Source organism: Blastomyces gilchristii, assembly GCF_000003855.2.
Source record: "Blastomyces gilchristii SLH14081 genomic scaffold supercont1.15, whole genome shotgun sequence".
Taxonomy (NCBI): domain Eukaryota; kingdom Fungi; phylum Ascomycota; class Eurotiomycetes; order Onygenales; family Ajellomycetaceae; genus Blastomyces; species Blastomyces gilchristii.
Genome location: NW_003101668.1, coordinates 1,271,719 through 1,295,203, shown reverse-complemented (window position 1 = coordinate 1,295,203; position 23,485 = coordinate 1,271,719). Strand labels below are relative to the sequence as shown.

The 23,485-nt window shown below is 32.6% G+C and overlaps 2 protein-coding genes across 2 annotated transcripts; one reads left to right on the top strand and one right to left on the bottom strand.

Moving 5' to 3' along the window:
• Positions 1-371: 371 nt before the first annotated feature.
• On the bottom strand, positions 372-2,320 carry BDBG_06182 (uncharacterized protein). The gene is made up of 3 exons (XM_002622956.2): positions 1,799-2,320; positions 1,517-1,652; positions 372-1,392 (listed from the first exon to the last, which is right to left on the bottom strand). The coding sequence occupies exons 1-3, from the start codon at positions 1,969-1,971 to the stop codon at positions 862-864; spliced, it is 840 nt and encodes a 279-aa protein (XP_002623002.1). The 5' UTR covers positions 1,972-2,320; the 3' UTR covers positions 372-861.
• Positions 2,321-22,109: 19,789 nt separating this feature from the next.
• BDBG_17473 (uncharacterized protein) lies at positions 22,110-22,319 on the top strand (the record flags this gene model as incomplete). The annotated part of the gene is made up of 1 exon (XM_031725182.1): positions 22,110-22,319. One exon carries the CDS (start codon positions 22,110-22,112, stop codon positions 22,317-22,319), a length of 210 nt encoding a protein of 69 aa, XP_031579736.1.
• Positions 22,320-23,485: the final 1,166 nt, after the last annotated feature.

The window sequence follows — 23,485 nt, the reverse complement described above, 5'->3', positions numbered from 1 at the left end:
CTTAATCTGTATTTAATATTATATAAGAACTTATTATAAGCTTTACTTCTATATAAGTATAATAAAAGAATAATAATAATAATAATAATTAAGATTAAATAATAATTTTATATAATTTCAGTAAGATTTAATATCTGTTTTTATCACATTGTTAAAATGAAATTATAATTTTTACTTCTTAATTTTAAATTCATTTTATTGCTTTAAATGACTTTAAATCTTAATTAAATATTATCAAAAAATGTTACTTTTTAAAAAATTAAAAACAGTTTAAAAAAAATTTAAAATCTCTAAAAATAACAATTTTATACTAAAAATTAATTTAAATAAAATTAAATAAAATCACTTTCTTAATTTTTCTAAATTATGATCTTATTTTGAAATTTAATTAATAGTTACTTTGTCTGTTCTTTTGATGACTAGTTTCAGCAGAATTCACATCAAGAAATGTATGAGATCAGATTAAATGAGATTAAACATGAAATTCATAATCTCACTAACTAGTTTAGCAGAGACTCAAGCAATCTGCGATGCAGACAGATCTAGAGGTTATAAATATTGAATTAATGAGTATGAGAAATGTAGAGGACTTTTTTTCTTATATAGATAAAGATGGTGATCCTAATATACCGCGCTATTAAAGCTACAAATATATTCATTTTTGATGAAATATAGCGTTATGGTGATAATCATATTGTGGTGAGGTGCCCCCCCACGGATGTGGTGGGTTTTTAGCGTAGGCACGTGTACAGGTGTATACTTGAAGCGAATAAAAAAGAGAGACGAAAAATAAAGAAAAAGGAAAAAAGAGGAACATCCCTGATCTTTTACAAGGCACAAAAAATACGGGGGTAGTTAGGTTTAGAGCTGCCGCGCCCTCTTTCGCGCGCTGCCTTTGACTGGAGTCTCAGTGTCCCGATCGTGACTTCGCTTCTCCTTTTGATCAAGCACAAGACTGAGCACATCGAAACCAAACTGTGGGTACTCCAAACACATGGCCTTGAACTCTTGCTCGGCCTCGTGGCGCAGGACATGGCTCCTTGTAGCCCAAAATGCAGCAACAGGTTTCCGAATAACGGTATCTTCCGCCGGCGTGTTACCGTAGACATATCTCGCATATGCGATTTCTCCACGCGCAGTGCTGCTGATGCGATGGATCTTGCTGTGTGCTAATTGTTTGAGGGTTTGTAGGCCGAGTTTTTCGGCCAGGGTGTATACGCGCGCATGCTTTAGCAGCTGGTCGCCCGTGTCGTCGACTGCTGGAATTGAAGGGTCGCTTTCAAGTGCGTCGGACGGCGCGGCAAGACGCCTTGGGAAGTATTCGCCTGTGTACTGGTATTGGAGGAAGCAGCCAATGGTATCTAAAACCTCGTCTTCCAGTATTATTCGACGCTAGTGGAAATGACGGACACCGGTTAGCCATATTTATTTTGCCCTGTTCCTACATGACCCTGTTTATTGCCAGCAGTTTTCACATTAAACTGCGGAAGCGGGTTTGGAGAATAGGGTAGCGTACAGGGCCATCACCAGTGAACTGGGCGACTGCGTCCCTGAAAAAGGGGCTGGCGGTAAGTATGGCCTCATGGGCTGTTAGAGTGGTTTGATCCTCGCCTCTACCGACAACTAGTTCCACTATCGGCGATTTTAAGTATCTATTATAATAGGTGTCAGAATCAATGCGCCAGCCTTTTCTTACTATGGAAAAAGCCGGAAATTTGAGCAATGCGCCTCCTACTAAACACTGAAGAAGTACACTATGTTATAATATTTGCCACTAGGGATCATGTAGCTTACTCACTCGATATATGCGGATTCCTTCCTTTCTGGAGCTGGCGTACTTGCTTCTTCCACCATAGTAGTATCAGCTTCAGCTCCAGCTTCCGCACCTTCGGTCGTAACAGGGGTTTCCGTAGAACAAGCCATATCTACGTCGAAGCTCTCCGCAGGGATTTCTATGCGTGGTTCGGACATTCTTCTTTAATTGCTATTTGAGAAAATGTGGAAAGGAAAGAAATATCAAGGGGTGGATGCGCTTGCAAACGATCGACTGTTATCCGTAGGAGGGTGGATGAGAGGCACAATTGCGGCCAAACCAAAAGGACAGCGTAGAATTAGGATATTAAAGAATAAAATATCAAATAAAAGAACAAAAGAAAGCAGAAAATGATTGAAAGAAGCCCCGCGACAATGAATCTCTAGAGCTCAAGAGACGGTGTTTTGTAGGTCCCAGCCTCCTTGTTTTTTGCTGCCGAAGCTCCCATTATAACCTGCATGACTAAGATACTGATCACATGATGTCCGGATTTGGAGAACACAAAGGTTATCTCAGCAAGCTCAGACGCTTCTCCAGATATTCATTGCTGTTTTAACACTGGATTGATGATTATGTCATGAGCTAACCTCAAATAAGCAATAAGCTAACCCAAATAGTAAAATCAGGTCATGTGAGTGATAATATCTTATAAAGCATCTGAGAAGAAACAGTTTCTGATTATTAATAACATGAGAATAAGTTACTCAGTACTCTGAGTATGAAAGAGAATTTCAACTTAACTTTATAGATTCATCATTTCTATATCATCTTAAAACCTTAGAATAATAATGTTCTCATGATGTATCTGATTTTTATATTCATATCTTAAGTTTTTAGAATAGAAGTATCATCTCAAAGTTAATCAGTGTGTTTTTGAACACAGGAATTTTAATTCAATTTCTCATATAAAAAAAAGCTCTTAGAAATTCTGAGATCAAAAAATATGATCATTTTCAAGAGTATACATTTATCTTAAATATAGATTTTTTTGAAATATTAAAGTAATATTTCTATTCTTCTTCTCTTTAGCTATAAGCTAAGATGATTTTCAAATCTCAAAGATATATGAGTATATAGTAATAGAAAGTCAAAGTTAAAGAATCTGAAAAATCTCTGTAAATCTCAGAAATCTTTATTGCAGATGAAACTGTTTCTTCTCAGACTCTGTGATGAGAATTGCTCTGAGTATATAACTTGTATCAAAAGTAGACTAGTATTATACTAGATTAGTTAATAATAATGCTGTAATCTGTTCAAACTGAGCCAGAGAGTCTGAGCTCACTGAGATAACATAAAGAGCCTGTTCAGTGCGGCTGTGTGTACTCATTCTTTTTGTACAGATCTTCACTTTCTTTAAAAAGTACAGTCTCAATATCATGACTGTTCAGTGAACAGAGTGTCTGTACTAATATTACAGCTGCTTTTTACAAATTACAGATGAAAAAGACAGGTGTTTAGTGAATTGAGTGACTGTAGTTGTATCTTCCACTAAGATCTTATAAATAAATAATATTCAACTTCAATAGTGTGTGATAATATAGAATAGTACTTTTAGAGACAATATAATATAAAATAGTGTTCAAAGTGAAGGTAGTTAACTAATATTGATTAGAAAGAAGCTTATAAAAAACATATTATTTTTAAACTGACTTCAGAGTCAGTTTACAAAGTGTAAGAATAAGTACTCACAGATAATTATTCAGATGTTTACAGCTTGATATGATATTAGACTAGCTGCTGAGACTATAAATTTCACATTTAATCTCATTTCATCTGATCTCATACATTTCTTGATGTGAATTCTGCTGAGACTAGTTATTAAAAAAACATGCAAAGTAATCATATTTAAGATCTTAAAATGAAATCATGACTTGAAAAAAATGAGAAAGTAATCTCATTTGATCTCATTTAGTCTCATTCTTGATATAAAGTTACTATTTTTAGACATTTTATGGTTTTTTTTAGACTATTTTTAATTTTTTAAAAAGTAACACTTTTTAATAACACTCAAATGAGATTTAAAGTCATTTAAAGCAATAAAAAGAATTTAAATTGAGAAGTGAAAATCATAGTCTCATTTGAAAAATGTGACAAGAGTAGACAGAAAGTCTCACTGAAACAGTATGAGACTACTATCTAATATTAAAACCATGTAATGGGATCGGTCAAATTGATAATGAAACTATTAAAAAATCTGGTCCTGGTTTCAGACACAGTCACACGGTCAGTCTATGTGATATGTACTATTAATTACTAGAAGTATTTAGAATAGAAAGATAAAATATAAAGATTAAATGTATAATAGTATTCAAGCTGAGTTATGAATAGTATTAAGAAACTTCAGTTTCTATAGTTATATATAGTCAAGAGCTACTAACTCTATTAATTATATAAGAGATAGAAATAGAGATAAAGAATCTATAAAAAGTGAGATTTCTTATATACTCTTTTCTCTCTAAGACTTTATTCATAAAGTCTTTCACTAAGTGATTTTATAGAATCAGACTCAGCACTGTAGTAATACTCACTAAAAACTCTTCATATCTACAAAAAAAACCTCAGTGAGGAAAAATCTCTTATTATTATAAAGAAAAAAGAGTCTGTTACTCAGTTGCTTATTTTATAAGATTCTTTATAACCTGCAGATCTTTCTCTGACTATTATATAGATTTATCTTATATCTTTCATACAGAAGAATTCTGATCAACTCTCAATTATTTCTGTGAGATTCTTGTATAATTATTATATATATTCATTTCTGTAAGAAATCCCGCTTCTCGCGGATTCTTTACCTCTATTCCTATCTCTCATGTAATCAATAGGGCTAGCGGCCCTTGGCTACACACAACTATATAGACTGGAATTTGTGAATACTATTCACAACTCAGCTTGAATGCTATGATACATTTGATCTCTACATTTATCTTTCTACTGTGAACACTTCTAGTAGTTAACAGTACATATCACATCAAGCTGCAAACACCTGAATAATCACCTGTGAGCACTTATTCTTACATTTCAAGCTCAGTCAGTCAGCAATCATCTGTTATGACTGAAAGAACTAGAAACTTGCATGCTTCAATCCCTGCAAACTCTACTGCAGACACTCAGGAGCAGTCACCTGAATCATGAATAATCTCTGTGAAAGAAGTCTCAGAGAACTTATTAATCACTCACAGAACATCATTCTCTGCATCTGTGACAGAGGAACTCTCTGAATTCACAAATGAATCAATCTCAGTGAAGAACATTCTTGAGCATCTTCTGCAGAATCAAGCTATTTTTCTACAAGAAATGCTTACTGTCTGCAAACACTCTTGAACTAAGTCTCTAGACATAATCTTCAGAGACATCTGCAAACTGAAAAGAAACTTTCTCAAGCTATGATCACTTAAGGCCATCTATTGAATCACAATCTATAAAAGCTTTTACAAGTTTGTATTTGAAATTGACTCACAAGCCTGACTGTGTGATATGAAAGATGAAGAAGCTGTTATCTATACAATGACAGGCCTCTATTACACTGAAGTTAAGAACTGGCTGAATTATCTAGAAAATGATTATGAGAGATTCTGATGATCTGTTCTCAAGACCTATCTAGAGAACAAGTTGAGGAACTCTGTGAGCTGAACAGAGAACATCTGAACTGTGATCATCAATATTAGAAAAAGAGGTGAGAAATCTGATGAAGACTACTCATGATGCTTTATGAAATTATGATGTGAATTGAGATCTGTGAAAACAGAGCTCTGAAACAAGACCTGAATAATGATGTTTGCAAAGAGACTGAATAAAGACATGTAGAATAAGCTTATTGAGTAAGACTCTAAGTTCTTGACTCTGAAGAAACTGATAACTCTCATTCATCACTTACAGATTACTGTGAGAGTTACAGATCTGTGAAGAGCAGATCATCAATCAGCCCTGTGAGAGTCAGAACAATAGAGGACAGGTTTGTTAGGAAAAGATGACAAGATATAGAGAGATTTGCATCTGACTGCTGAGTAGAGAGAGAGAGCTTTACAAGCTTCTGCAAACAGAGTGTATAACAGAGAGATCAAGAAAAAGAGACTCTGCTTCATCTATTCTAAATCAGGACATCTCTGTGCAAACTGTTCAGATAAATCAAAATAGAAATTTGAGAAGTTATGAACAGAGTCAGCAACAGCCTTCTTAAGAGTCTTGAAGCTGACACCTGAATCTGTTACTCTCTCAATGAAAATGCTTACTTATGAGAAGAGACTGCACCGCAGTGCTGCTGTCTCACAAGCATGGAAAGCATTGATGAACTCAGGATCTCAGGTCACTGTGATGTCTCTAAAGCTCACAGAGTGAATGAACTGAAAGGTAAAGACTGAGAATCTGCTCTTATAATAAGCAGAGTATGAGAACTCAGACCTGAGAACTGAGAGACTTACAAGAGTCATCTTTGAATTGCAAGATCTCTCTGAAACCTGAAGAAGATTTGCAGAAACTGTGATTATCACAGACATCACAGATAACATGTATTTGAGACTTGTATAACTTTAAAGACATAATCCGCACATAGCTGTTCATAAGTCAGGTTTATACTTTCAATCAGTGTTGGTAGACTTACTTATGAAGGTAGAAGCAGTTGATGCTGCAGAGTTGATTAGAGAAGACAAGCTCATCTATATAATGACTTTATGAGTATCTGAGAATCTCACAGTCATGAAAACTGAGCTTCAGATATCAGAGAAATACTGAGATCTCACAGAGATGTTCAGCTCAGCTAAGGCAGCTGAGCTTTCTTCTTACTGTGAGAAGAATCTGATAATAGATTTGATAGAAGAGTAGAAACTCTTCTGAAAATCAATCTATAAGCTCTCTCATTATGAGACAGAGGTCTTGCAGACCTATGTAAAGAAGAATCTGAAGAATGACTTTATCTGATCTTCACAGACCTCTGTGAGAGCCTCTGTGATATTTGTGAAGAAGAAGGATGAAGGTCTCAGATTATGTGTAGACTATCACAATCTGAACTTCAAGATAATAAAGAGCTGCTATTCCCTGTCTCTGATTGAGAATGTGATCAATCATCTCACAGAAGCTGTCATATTCATACAACTGAATGTGATCAATGTATATACACAGCTGTAAATACAGTCTGAGAATGAATAAAAGACTGTCTTTAGAACTGCACTGAGATTGTTTGAATATCTAGTGATGTCTTTTGATCTGACTAATATCTCTGTAGTATTTCAGTCTTTCATCAATAAAACACTTTGTGCATATCTGAATGTCTTCATGATAATATATCTGAATAATGTGATGATGTACTTCATGAAGAAGGAAGAACACACTGAGCATGTGCAAAGCATGTTGAAGGTCTTAGATGAGGCAGAACTGTATATTAAGCTTATAAAGTACAACTTCAGTGTCTGCTGGATTAATTTCCTAGAATATGTAATCATCATAGATAATATTCAGATGAAATCTTCATGAGTTGAGACTATTCTATCATGACTGAAGTTAACTAGTATTCATGAGATTCAGATCTTTCTGAGCTTTGTGAATTTCTATAGATGATTTATCTTTGTATTCATGAGAATCTTCTTAACTCTTACAGATATACTGAAGAATGAAAATAAGAAGAAGTCATTCTGTAAACAGAGAATGAAAAGGTTATTGAGAAGAGAGAACTGTGAGAACTTTCTTATCTCAGAAGCTTGCAGAGTCTTTGCAAGATTGAAACAGGTATTCATAAATGTAGTGATGCTGTTTCACTTTGATCTCTTACTCTTAATCAGATTGAAGACAGATGTCTTCTTCTTTGTGATTTCAGAAATAGTCTTGCAACTACAGTCAAATGAGAACTGGGTTTCAGTGATCTTTTTCTCATGAAAGATGCAATCTGTGAAGATCAACTATGACATTCATGATCAGAAGCTTCTTATAATAGTGAAATTCTTCTGTCACTGACATCACTACTTTGAGAGCCTCATAATAGTGATTACTATTAGAACTGATCATGATAGCTTGTGACAGTTTGCTTCAATCAAGAAACTCTCACAGCAGCAGGTTCACTGAGCTCAGAGACTGAGTGAATTCTGGTTCAAGATAGAACATATTAAGAGAACTAAGAACTCAGTGAATGAACTCTCTCACAGACCAGACTATGTTAAGAAGGTCAGAGTGACAGATACAGAGAGACTAGAGAAGGTAGAAAAGCTTTATAAGATGCTCAGACTGAGTGTTATGAAGAGATTGACTGAAGAGTCTCTCAATCCCCTGTGAGAGAAGAGAGAAGAGAAAGAAAAGAAGTCTGTGCAATTACTCTCTATGACACTGAGAGTCAACACTCTGAGAATCTTCATAAGAATTCTTGAAGAGAGTATCTATAACCTGAAGAATTTGCAGGCTTTGAGAAGCATCATGAAAGACCTGATGTAAGAGAAAACAGAGTATAAGTCTTCACAAGATCTTCTATTCAGATTGTCTGAACTGCAACTGAAGAATGAATATACTCAGTATATTCAGAAACTGCTCACAGCAGAGATCAACTCTGCAGAAACAAAGAATTGAAGAGACTTAAATAGTCTCTTACAAAGAGAGGGCTGAATTTATATGCCTGTGAATGAGTTTCTATATATAGAACTTATTAAAAGGTATCATGACTCTTCTCTAGTAGATCATTTTATAGACACTAGAACTCATGAGTTGCTCACAAGAAAATACTTCTGACCAAAGATGTGAGAACTTGTGAAGAAGATAGTGAATTCTTGTGCTATTTGTCAGGATTCACAGATAGTGCAGTTCAGATCATATGAAGAACTCACTCTTCTACTCATTCTGTGAGAATCTTGGGAACAGCTAGGAATAAATGTTCTTGTGAGCCTCTCTGAAAGTAAGAATATATATAATACCTGCTTTGACAGTGTGCTGATGATAGTGAATCACTTTATCAAGATGACACACTTTATACCCACCTGCAAGGACTTGAAGTCAAAGAATTTAACTTATATCTTTATTCACAATGTGATTCAGTTGCATGAATTGTCTGTAAATATTGTCTCAGATAGAGAATCAATCTTTACAGAAGAGTTCTGATCTGATCTGATAACTATACTGAAGATCTTGTGAGATCTAAGCACAGCTTTTCATCAACAGACAGATGATCAGACAGAACATCTGATGAGTATATTGAAACAGTATCTGTGATGCTTTGTCAATTACAATCAGAATGACTGAGTGTATTGATTATCACTCACAGAGTTTATATACAATAACTCAAAGCATGTCAGCACAGGCAAAACTCTCTTTGAGATGCTTACTGAGACTCATCTGCAGATGATCTTGATGAACCCGCGAGAGTACACTATAGAGTGTGGTGATGCCTGTGAACAGGCTGAGAGAATTCAGAAGATTTGGAAGAAAGCCTGTGAATTCTTGAGAAAGACTCAAGAGTATCAGAAGAGATACTATGACTTCAAGCATATTATAAAGAGTTTCAAGAAAGATGATAGAGTCTGACTGAGTCTAGAAAACATCATCATATAAAGATCTAGTAAGAAGCTGAATCTCTTGCAGACAGAGCCTTGTAAGATTATGAAGAAAGTTAGCTTGCAGTTCTACAGATTGAAACTGTCATCTGAGTTGCAGATATATAATGTTTTTCATGTCTCTTTACTCTATAAATATAAGGAATTCTCAGAAGAGAATTCTGTGACTCATCACTCTGTTCATGAAGTACTAGAGAGTGAAAGAGAATATCAGATCAAAGAGATTGTTGACTCAGAGAAGTGAGATCACAAGCTCTGATTCAAGATTCAGTGATAAGAGTATTCTGATAAGATGAATGAGTTCACTTGAAAATCATCTGAGCAGATAAGATATCTGCAGAAGCTGAGACATGACTTTTATACTGTGAATTCTGATAAGTCAGAATGATGTGATCTTTGTTAAGAATCTGATTGTGACAAAGATATTAACACTATTATTTATGAACTCTAGTCTATAAAATAATGAGTTTCTACTAGAATGAACAGTCTGCAGTGTATATAAGAGAAGAAGAAAACATGTTCTTATTAAAGCTAAAAAACAAGAAAATAAACAGGGTCATAAATGCAATTTAGAGATTAATAAAGAAAAAATAAAGAAAATTCACATTCACATTATTAATATCTGCAACACTCAATCTTCTCATAACTATCAATTTTCTTCTTCAAAGAAGTAGAGAGTATTATGCCTGTGATACAGACAATTGTTGCATTTGATGCAAAGACTGTCAGAAATGCACAGACTTCAGAGAAGCTGGACACTAGAGCATATGCAGTTGCAGCAGAGCCTTGAAGACTGATCATCTGTGTGTGTGATCAGATATCTCTCATGAAGCTGTGTTCACTCTCTCAGTTGTGCTGAAGTATTCAGCTCAGAAACAATGAGAATGTGAAGAGAAAGCTCATCTGTCCAGGTCAACTTCTGTTACAAATTCATAGCATTTGCATTATCTTGATTACCTGAATTTTGCAGGTACTCAGGAACTCATCTCTTATTGACAATGAGATTGCAGAAATGTGCTGCAGCATGAGAATCATTGATAGAGAACCTAGACATATTCACATATGCCTGGTCAGAGATTGTGTGAGCAGGGGAGAAGTGGTTGTAGGCCTGCAGGGCTGCAGGAGACACTGGCAACACTAGAAGCTTTATAAGAACTGTCAGCTAGAATCTGTAAGGAATTACTTGTGAGAAGACTTACAGCAAAGAAAAGAACTGTGCTGCTTGAAGTCAGAAGCTGGTCTGAGAAAGGAATGAGATGAGCTGCTGGCCTGAAGATTGAGTGCAGTGGTGAGGCTGAGAGAGATGAAGATGTGATTATGAGTAGCAGCATTCCTGCTTCATCAGCTGATAAAAAGTGATCAGAGAAGTTACAGGAATGTTCATGAGAAGCTCAGCAGTGGCCAGACATTGTTTACAAAGATATTGAAATTGAAAAAATTTTTATTCTTGGAAAGTTCTTGAATCAATACACAGACATTGTCAGGAACACTCTCTCTCTATTATCTGAGTGAAAACACTTTATGAATGAATGAGAATACTCACAGTTTGTGAGAATGAGAGCTGTTACAGAAAAAGAGAAAAGAAGATGAGATTCTGTGAACAGATCTGAGATATTTATACTACTCTAGAGAGGTTTACTTACACTGTGAGTGATTTCACAGAACAGTCAGATCACTCTAGTAAACAAGAGTGATTATGAATCACAGATCTGAATCTTTCTATGTAACTATAAAGAGTGATTACAGACTGTGAATATCTTGATTCTATAATTCTACAGAGTTGATGAAAGAATGAAAAATTTCTCACAATTCTACAGTGTCAAAGAGCAATGATTTGTGAGAATGAATAAAAGATTAACTCATGAATATTTCTCTTTGATGAGAGTGATCTCACAGAGAGTGATTCATCTGTGAGATGAATCTGTGTGATGATCACACAAGAATCTTGTGAAAATGATTGAGAGTCAATCAGAACTCTTCTGTATGAAAGATGTGAGATGAATCTGTGTAATAGTCAGAGAAGAATCTGTAAATTACAAAGAATCTTGTGAAATAAGAAACTGAGTAACAGACTCTTTTCTCTTCACAGTAACAAGAGATTTTTCCTCACTGAGGTTTTTTATAGATGTGAAGAGTTTTTAGTGAGTATCACTGCAGTGCTGAGCTGACTATGAAGTCACTCAGTGAAAGGCTTCATGGACAAAGCCTTAGAGAGAGAGGGGTATATAAGAAATCTCACTTCTTATAAATTCTTTACCTCTATTCCTATCTCTTGTGTAACTAATAGGGCTAGCGGCCCTTGGCTACACACAACTATATAGACTGGAATTCATGAATACTATTCATAACTCAGCTTGAATGCTATGATACATTTGATCTCTACATTTATCTTTCTACTGTGAACACTTCTAGTAGTTAACAGTACATATCACGTCAAGCTGCAAACACCCGAATAATCGCCTGCGAGCACTTATTCTTACAATTTCACATCTTTCAATCTGAAGAGTTTCAGTTGATCTTTAATTATTTTTCTGTAAGATTCTTATATAATTATTACATAGATTAATTCTGCAGATGAATTACTTTCTGTGAGATCACTCTTATTAAAAAGAAGTATTTATAAGTTAATCTTTTATTTATTCTTATAAATCATCATTCTTTGATACTTGTGGCGGGCTGCGCCTGATCAATTATATAGACTACTCTGTTACACTTCACAGATTTCAACTGCTTCATTCTCAAACATGTACACTCTGATTCTCAGCCATTCTTGATTGCCGATTCTCAACTGCTATGAACACGTATAGATTCTTCGACTCTGAAGCCCCATCACATACATCATCACATACACATATAAATATTCACTTCAATCACTGATTCTCACACTTTCTCTTTCTTTCTCTTCTCTAACATTTTTCTCTTTGTTATATAAGTTCTATTTATTATATCAATCTATTCAGTGTAGGCCTCTTATAGTAGAAAAACATTCATCATCTTCTTATTAGAAATGATTATTCATCAAGAGATATCTGAATATGTAACAATGTGTAAGAAAGAGAAATAATCAGTGAAAGTGAACACTGAGTTCTTAGATAGAAGCTTACTCACCAGTCACTCTGACTCTGTAATAAGATTTTACAAGAGAATGTCAGTGAAAGATCTGAGAGTTCTAACACTTAGATGTATCAGATATTCATACAATTATACTTCTTCAGATTTCACAGATATCACATATCTGATAAATGATATAATCATGTCTAACAATAATATAAGAGAACTCTCAAGCTTGAGCATAGAAGTAATATTACAGTGACTTTAAGTAATGTTAGAATTACAATAGCAACAGATAACAGATATGTACACAACTTAATAACTTTAATACAAAGAGATTCAATAATTAACTCATGTAATTTCAACATCTACATAATCAAATATAAAAGTGCTGAAAGAACACTTAGATACTCTTATATATTTCAATACTTTCAATCTCACTCTCTACTTATCATGAAGAATGGAAATGCTTGTAAAACTAAGTGTAGATGAAGATACTATCAGTTCATTAATCAATCAAAATTGATATCTCAATAAATGATTGAAGAATCACACAAAACAGAAGTTCTATTCATGAATCAAAGCATGTGAATCAGTATTATGAACATCTGACAATATTATTAAATATCTTGATGTTCTGTTCTAAGACACTGCTATGCAATAGAAAGTATTAGATTAATTATAGAGTATCTGACAGAGAAATACTTCTCTTACAACATTTATCCCTGACTTCAACACTAAGATTCTAGAAGCAGATAATCAATCTTGAGAGAATTAAATAAAGATTAGTATACTCAAGAAGACATTAACTTTCAAACTCTTACAGACTCTTATAAGTGTAGATGAAGACTAGACTTATGAAGGTTTCTGCACACAGCTCTGAATATTCAATGACTGTCTTATCAAGCTCAAGAGTATACAGAACAGTGATAGAAGATATTACACTTCAGTCACTTATACACTTATGCTGAAGAACAGCAATGATGCAGATGCTATGAACTGAATAGATTCAAATGTCTATACACAAGCAAGAGTTTTCACTGTTTAAACAGGCTTTTAAGTCTCTGAAATCACTTCTGAGAAAGTTGCTGATCAACATTCACATGAAGTATACATCAACTATAACTGATTAGAACACATCACTTCTAACTACTGATTGATCTATGTGTCTTCACACTCAAGAGAAAGATCAGCATTCTCTCAATTGAGAGAAAGATCATTGTCTTCTCATTCAAAGAATGAATCAGCACCTGTTCATATCAATCACATTGCAGTGAAGAAAGATTCAGAAGATAACTATGAGAATGCTCTGATAAAACAGAGAAAAGATTAGCTTCTGTTCAAATTCATAAACAGAAGCTTAAAGAGATCAGATAATAATAATTTGAAGAGAAAATGACAATGAATGTGATTCTTGTATCTACTGTGATTGATAATATGTATAATATAAAAGTCATAATAGACAGCAGTCTATGTCACTATGTAATGATAAAATCTTCAGTCATAAGATATTATAACCTTCAGTGTATTCTCTTATTAAAATCCTGACTTCTCACAGAATTTGATGATTTAAAAGATGTTTGTACTCATTACATGATGAAACTAAACATAGATGTGAGAGAACATCAATATGAAGATATCTACACATATGAAGTTAATAATCTTAATTATAATCTTATGTTAGAACTTGCCTGGCTATCTGAACAAGGCATCTTGTTAGATACTTAAAACAGAAGCTTGATATTTTCTAATGATGATAGAATTCACAAAGATGATATTCACAAGACTATGAATCTTACACAGATCTCTGTCAACACTTATAAAATACTCTGAAAAAGAAGTCATTATCAAAATCACTGACAGCAGAATCATGTGTCAATCTATTCTATCAGTCTGACAGATATTAAAAAGACTCTAGAAAAGTTATCTTGTGTTACAATAACAGATTCTCATACAAAACTCTCTTAATAATATCATGAATATCTAGATGTCTTCTGATAAGATAATAATGTTACAAATCTATCTCTCTTACAAGGTTTAGAAGTGAATCACAGTATCAAGTTGAAAAAGAGAAATAGTAAGAACTCTGAATTATCATGAGATTCTCTTTATAATATGTTCTGAGATGAACTTCTCCTTCTTTAAAAGACACTCAATGATCTGCTGAATAAAGAATTCATATACATTAGCAACTCTTTCACTGCAGCCTCTATTCTCTTTGTAAAGAAATCAGGTAAAGAACTTCAGTTCTGTATGAATTATCAAGAATTGAACAGATTAATAAAGAAGAATTGTTATTCTTTATCTCTTATCAATGAAACTCTAGCTTGTATCATACAAGCTCAATGATTTACAAAGTTAGATATCATCACTGTGGTTTATAAGATTTATATCATCAAAGAAGATAAGTGAGTTACAGTATTCTGAACACAATATAGTCTCTTTGAATAAATAGTCACACTCTTTGAACTGATTAACACTCTCAGTACATTTCAGAAGTATATCAACTGAGCACTCTGAGACTTTCTTGATAAATTTGCATCTGTATATCTTGATAACATTCTCATCTTCACTGATGAATTCAGGAAAGAATATTAAGAATATATACAAAAGATATTATAATAACTACAGAAAGCAGAACTGCTGATAGACATAGATAAGTATAATTTTGAGATTAAAAGTACAAAATATCTAGACTTTATCATAGAAGCTGGTAAGAGAATCTGAATGAATTCTGAGAAGATCTCTGCTATTCTTGAATAAGAGACCTCACACACTGTGAAAGATATACAAAGCTTCATCAAATTTACTAACTTCTATCAGCAATTTATACAAAACTTCTCAGATATCATAAGATCACTTACAGAACTTACTAAGAAAGACTCAGTATTTCAATGATCAGCAGACACTGAAGCTGCATTTACACAGATAAAGAAGATATTCATTAATACTTCTCTGCTGATAACATTCAATTCTAATTATAAGACAGTTATTGAAGCTAATTTCTCTGACTATGTCATAGAAGAAGCTATATTGCAATATGATGATAAAGATATCTTATAATTATGCATCTTCATATCTAAGAAACTGAGTCTCACTGAATGCAACTATAAGATCTATGATAAGAAACTTCTCACAATTGTACACTGTCTAGAAGAATGAGACTCTGAACTCTGAAGCATCTTCAAATTTAAGATAATCACAGATTATAAGAATCTCAAGTACTTCACAACTACTTATAAACTCACTGAATGATAGATACAATGATCTGAGTTCTTAAGTCACTTTCATTTTACAATACACTATCATTCTGGCAGTCAGAACTCAATGACAGATGCCCTCTCATGATAAGAGTAAGATATGTCATTCAATGTAACAGATACTCACTGAATGAATTGAGAGCATCAGCTCTTGAATCTGAAGATATTAGTTGATCAAGATGAAACAGCTTATGACACTATACATACTTCTTCAATTAGAACACTCTCTCTCTGAACTGATATTAACACTAATATCTCAACTTCTCTCAAATCTACACTGAATGAATTATGATATGTAACAGCTTAAATTGATAAACTTCTCTAAGCACTCATTAAAGTAGTATATCAAGAAGCATCTCAATTTCTCTCAGAACTATATATAAGAACTGACATCTCAGAATGCTTAATCAATGATAATAATACTCTGCAGTTCTGTGAATAACATTGAGTCTCTCACTCTGAACTCTTACAAACTCAGATAATGCAAGAGATGCATGATTTGTATATAATCAGTTACTCAGATTATAAACAATTATACTGAATCATCTCTCAAGAGTTCTACTGACCTGAAATATTAAACAGTATCAGACATTTCATTTGAAACTATAATTATTATTCTTTCATTATCTTGTGAAAGAACTGTAGAAAAGATCTACTGAAATTACTCAATATCTCTAATAGAATCTGATGAGATGTGATAATTGACTTCACTGTTAATCTCTCTAAGAGTAAGAATTATAGAAATGTCCTGATCATCATGAATTAATTAAATAAGAGTGTAATATTAAAATCTTGTAATAAGATAAATACTGAACAAGTCACTGAAGCTTTTCTACAGAGCTTATTCTATCAGATATATGAATTACTGAGATTCATAGTATTGAATCAGAGTTATTAATTCATGAGCACTCTCTGAACAAGAATCTGTCAAGTTCTCAAGATTATACACTGTCTGTCAACTGTCTATCACTCTGAGACTGATGATACATCAGAATAAATAATTCAGACTGTAAAGAATTATCTTCATAAGTTCTATAATTACTTATAAGATGATTGATATGATCTGCTTCTACACACAGAGATAACTATCAATGAATGAGATGCTGTTTCAACAGGCATAAGCTCATTCTTTCTTAGACATAGTTATCATATGAAAGTGTTGAATCTTCTAGAGATCACACAGTTCATATCAAATTCTCACAGTTCAATTCAGATCACTGATAATATAGTAATAAAGCTCTGAGATGCCTGTGACTGAGTAGAGGTCTTCATGACAACTGTGAAACAAGATCAAGAGAATTAAATCAATATTTACTGAGATCTCACTAAACAATATAAGATAGAAGACTTGATGTGATTAAATCTTAAGAATATACAGATCACACATTCATCTCATACACTAAATTACTGTTATATCAAGTATAAAGTGATAGAAGTTCTAGATAGTCACAACTATTATCTTGACACATTATCAGAGATTCATAATATCTTTCACATAAGCTTGCTTCACTGTACTGTTATCAACTCATTCTCTTCTCAACTGACTTCTGACTGGCAGTCACCAGACATCATAGAAGAAGATAATGAGCTTGAGTGAGAGATTGAGAATATTCTTGATAAGAGATCTCACAGCTGTGATCAATAATATCTTGTGAAATGAGTTAGCTATAATTAATCAACCTGAACTCTGAGTTCCATGTTATTCAAAACAGCAGCTCTTGATTAATAAGAACTGCTTCTGAAAGAAGAGGACTAATGTGACAGGCTGTGCCTGATCAATCATATAGACTATTCTGTTACACTTCACAGATTTCAACTGCTTTATTCTCAAATGCATACACTTTAATTCTCAGTTATTCTCAATCACTGATCCTCAGCCGCTATGAACATGTATAGATTCTTCTGCTCTGAAGCCTCACTGTGTACATTATCATATATACATATAAATATTCACTTCAATTGCTGATTCTCATACTTTCTCTTTCTTTTTCTTCTCTAACATTTTTCTCTTTATTATATAAGTTCTATTTATTATACCGATCTATTCGGCGTAGACTTCTTACAATACTGTAGAATTATAAGGAAATTTTCATTCTTTTATCAACTCTGTAGAATTGTAGAATTAAGATATTCGTAGTCTATAATCACTCTTTATAATTATATAGAAAGATTCAGATCTGTAATTTATAATCACTCTTTATTTACTAGAGTAATCTGACTATTTTATAAAATCACTTACAGTATAAATAAATCTCTCTAGAGTAGTATAAATATTTCAGATTTATTCATAGAATCTTATCTTTTTTTCTCTTTTTCTGTAACAGCTTTCATTCTTATAAACTGTGAGTATTCTCATTCATTCATGAAGTATTTTCACTCAGATAATAGAGAGAGAGTATTTCTAATAATATCTATACATTAATTTAAGAACTTTTCAAGAATAAAAATTTTTTTAATTTTAATATCTTTATAAATCATGTCTGACTGCTGCTAAGCTTCTTGTAAGCGTCTTTATAACTCTTCTAATTACTTTTTACTGGCTGATGAAGCAGGAATATCATTACTTATAATAGTATCTTCATCTCTCTCAGCTCTGTCACTGTATCTGATCTTTAAGTCAGTGACTAATTCTGTATCTCTGTCAGATCAGCTTCTAGCTTCAAGTAGTATAGTCTCACTATTTACTGTAAGTCTTCTCATAAGTAATTTCTTACAGATTCTAGCTGACAGTTCTTATAAAGCTTTTAATATTATCAGTGTCTTCTGTGACTCTGTAGATCTATAATTATTCTCTTTCTATCTACACAATCTCTGATCAGATATACACAAATATGTCTAGATTCTCTATTAATGATTCTCATACTGCAGCGCATTTCTGAAATCTCATTATTAATAAGAAATGAGTTCTCAAGTATCTGTAAAATTCAGATAATCAAGATAATGTAAATATTATGAATTTATAATAGAAGTTAATCTGAACAGATAAGTCTTCTCTTCATATTTCAATTATTTTCAGACTGAATACTTCAGTATAACTGAAGAAGCAGATGCAGCTTTGTGAGAGATATCTGATTATATACACAGATAATCAGCTCTTAAGACTCTGTTATAACTGTGTATACTCTGATATTCAGCTTCTCTAAAGTCTGTACATTTCTGACAGTCTTTATATCAAATGTAATAATTATCTGTATTACAGATATAATACTCTCTACTTCTTTGAAGAAGAGAATTGATAGTCACAGAGAGATTGAGTATTATAAATATTAAGAATATAAGTATAGATTTTCTTTATTTTTTCTTTATTAATCTCTAACTTATATTCACAGGTCTATTTTTATTTTCTTTATTTTTTTTAGTTTTTAATAAGAATATAATTTCTTCTTCTCTTTTTAAACACTACAAACTGTTTATCTCAGTAGAAACTCATTATCTTATAGACTAGAATTTATAAATAACAGTATTAATATCTTTATTATAATCAGATTCTTTGTGAAGACTGTATTATTCTGACTTATCAGAATTTACAGTATAAAAGTCATGTCTCAGCTTCTGCAGATATCTTATCTGCTTAGATGATTCTTAAGTAAACTTATTCATCTTATCAGAATACTCTTATCACTGAATTTTAAATCAGAGCTTGTAATCTTACTTTTCTGAGTTAATAATTTCTTTGATCTAATATTCTCTTTCACTCTCTGATACTTTATGAACAGAGTGATAACTTACAGAGTTCTCTTCTAAGAATTTCTTATATTTACAGAGTAAAGAGATATAAAAAATATTATATATCTATAACTCAGATAATAGTTTTAATCTGTAGAACTGTAAACTAACTTTCTTTATAATCTTATAAGACTCTGTCTATAAGAGATTCAGCTTCTTACTAGATCTTTATATAGTGATATTTTCTAGACTTAGTTAGACTCTATTATATTTCTCAAAACTCTTTATAATATACTTGAAGTCATAGTATCTCTTCTAATATTCTTAAGTATTTCTCAAGAATTCATAGACTTTCTTCTAAATATTCTGAATTCTCTAAGTCTGTTCACAGACATTATCACACTCTATAATATACTCTTGCAGATTTATCAAGATCATCTGCAGATAAGTCTTAGTAAGTATCTTAAAGAGAGTTATATCTGTACTGATATATTTTAAGTTATTATATATAAACTCTGTGAGTAATAATCAATATATTCAGTCATTCTGATTGTAGTTGACAAAGTATTACAGATACTGTTTTAATATACTTATCAGATACTCTATTTAATCATCTGTCTATTAATGAAAAGCTGTGCTTGAATCTCATAAGATCTTCAGTATAATTATCAGATTAGATCAGAACTTATTTATGAAAATTAATTCTCTATCTGAGATAATATTCATAAGAAATTCATATAACTGAATTACATTGTAAACAAAGATATAAGTCAAATTCTTTGACTTTAAGTTCTTATAGATGAATATAAAGTGTGCTATCTTAATAAAGTGATCTACTATCATCAGTACACTGTTAAAACAGATATTATATATATTCTTACTTTCAGAGAGACTTATAAGAGTATTCATTTATAGCTGTTTTCAAGGTTTCTATTGAATGAATAGAGAAGTAAGTTCTTTATATAATCTGAACTACATCACTCATGAATTCTGATAAACAGTATAAGAATTCACTATCTTCTTCATAAGTTCTTGTATCTTTGATTAGAAGTATTTTCTTATAAATAACTCATAAGTTCTAGTATCTATAAAATAATCTACTAGAGAAGAGTCATGATGTCTTTTAATAAGTTCTATACATAGAAACTTATTTATGAGTATATAAATTCAGTTCTCTCTTTATAAGAGATTATTTAAGTCTCTTCAATTCTTTATTTCTGCAGAGTTGATCTCTGTTATGAGAAGTTTCTAAATATACTGTGTATATTCATTCTTTAATTATAGTTCAGATAATTTGAACAGAAGATCTTATAAAGACTTATACTCTATTTTCTCTTATATCAGGTCTTTCACAGTACTTCTCAAAGTCTATAAATTCTTCAGATTATAGATACTCTCTTCAAGAATTCTTATAGAGATTCTCATAGTGTTAACTCTCAGTATTATAAAGAGTAATTGTACAGACTTCTTCTCTCTCTTCTCTTTCTTCTCTTATAGAGAATTAAGAGACTCTTCAGTCAATCTCTTTGTAATACTCAGTCTGAGTATCTTATAAAGCTTTTCTATTGTGGCGGGCTGCGCCCGATCAATCATATAGACTATTCCGTTACACTTCACAGATTTCAATCACTTCATTCTCGAACGCGTACGCTCTAATTCTCAGCCATTCTTGATCACTGATTCTCAGCCGCCACTTCATTCTCGAACATGTACACTCTGACTCTCAGTCATTCTTGATTGCTGATTCTCAGCCATCATGAACACATATAGATTCTTCCACCCTGAAGCTCCACTGTGTACATCATCACATACATGTATAAATATTCACTCTGATTGTCAATTTCTACACTTTCTCTTTCTTTCCTTCTCTAATGTCTTTCTCTTTGTTATATAAGACCTATCAATATAATACTGATCTATTCAGTGTAGGCCTCTTACACTAGAAAAACATTCATCATCTCCTCATTAGAAACAATTATTCATTGAGAGATATCTGAACACATAACAACATGTAAGAAATAGAGAAACAGTCAAACAGTTAAGCAGAACACTGAGTCTTCAGATAGAAGCTTGCTTATCAGTCACTCTGACTCTGTAACAAGATCTTATGAAGAGAATAAGATCTTATAAGAGAATATCAGTGAAAGATCTGAGAGTTCTGACACTTAGATATATGAGAATATGACTACACATCTGATGATTGATATAACCATGTCTAATGATAATATGAAACCCTCGAACATGAGCATAGACATGATGTCACAGTGACTCTGAGCAATGTTGAAATTACAACAATAATAAATAGCTGATATGCATGCAACTCAACAACTTCAATATGAAGAGATTCAACAATTAATTCATGCAATTTCAATATCTACAGAATTGAATATAAAAGCACTGAAAGAACACTTAGATGCTTCTGTATATTTCAATACTTCTGATCTCACTCTCTACTCATCATGAAGAATGAAAATGCTCATGAAACTGAGTATAGATGAAGATTTCATTAGTTCATTAATCAATCAAGATTGATATATCAATGAATGATTGAAAGATTACATGAAACAGAAGTTTCATTCATGAATAAAAGCATGTGAACCAGTGTTACAAACATCTGACAATATCATGAAACATCTTGATGTTCTGTTCTGAGACACTGCCATGCAATGAAAAGTATTAGATTGATTACAGAGTATCTGACAGAGAAACACTTCTCTTACAACATTTATCCCTGACTTCAACACTAAGATTCTAGAAGTAGGTGATTAATCTTGAGAGAATTGAATGAAGATTAGCATGCTTAAGAAGACATTGACTTTTGAACTCTTACAGGCCCTTGTAAGTGTAGATGAAGACCAGACTTATGAAGACTTCTGCACACAGCTTCAGACATTGAATGACTGTCTTATCAAGCTTAAGAGTATACAGAACAGTGGCAGAAGACATTACATCTCAGTCACTTATACACCCGCACTGAAGAACAATGATGCAGAGGCCATGAACTGAATAGATTCAAATGCCTATGCACAAGCAAGAGTTTCTGCTGTTTGAACAGGCTTTCAAGTCCCTGGGATCACTCCTGAAGAAGTTATCAATTGACATCAATATGAAGTGTGCATCAACTGTAACTGATCAGGACACATTGCTTTCAACTGTCAATTGACCTATGTATCTTCATACTCAAGAGAAAGATCAGTGCCTGTCTACATCAATCACATTACATTAGAGGAAGATTTAGAGAATAACTATGAGAATGCTCTGATGAAACAGAGAAAAGAGTAGCTTCTGTTCAAATTTGTAAACAGAAGCTTGAAGAGATCAGACAATAATAATTTGAAGAGAAGATGATAATGAATGTGATTCTTGTATATACTGTGATTGATAACATGTATAATATGAAAGCCATGATAGACAGCAGTCTATGCTACTATGCAATGATAAAATCTTCAGTCATAAGATATCGTAATCTTCAGCATATCTCTTTATCAAAATCTCAACTTCTCACAGAATTTGATGATCTGAAAGATGTTTGTACCTGTTACATAATGAAACTAAACACAGATGTGAGAGAACATTAACATAAAGATATCTACATATATGAGATTGATAATCTTGATTATAATCTTATATTAGAACTTGCCTGACTATCTGAACAAGGCATCTTATTGAACACTCAAAACAGAAGCTTGATATTCCCTAACAATGATAGAATTCACAAAGATGACATTCACAAAACTATGAATCTAACACAGATCTCTGCCAATGCATACAAAATACTCTGAAAAAGAAGTCACTGACAGTGAGATTATATAACAATCTATTTCACCAGTCTAATCAATATTAAAAAGGCTCCAGAAAAGTTATCCTGTGTTACAATGACAGATTCTCATACAAAACTCTCTCAATAATATCATGAATATCTAGATATCTTTGAACAAGACAATATTACAAACATACCTCTCTTACAAGGTTCTGAAGTGAATCATGGTATTAAGTTAGAGAAAAAGAATGATAAGAACTCTGAACTGTCATGAGGCCTTCTCTATAACATGTTCTGAGATGAACTTCTTCTTCTTTGAAAGACACTTAATAATCTGTTGAATAAGAAATTCATATGTGTTAGTAACTCTTCCACTGCAGCCTCTATTCTCTTTGCAAAGAAATCAGAAGAA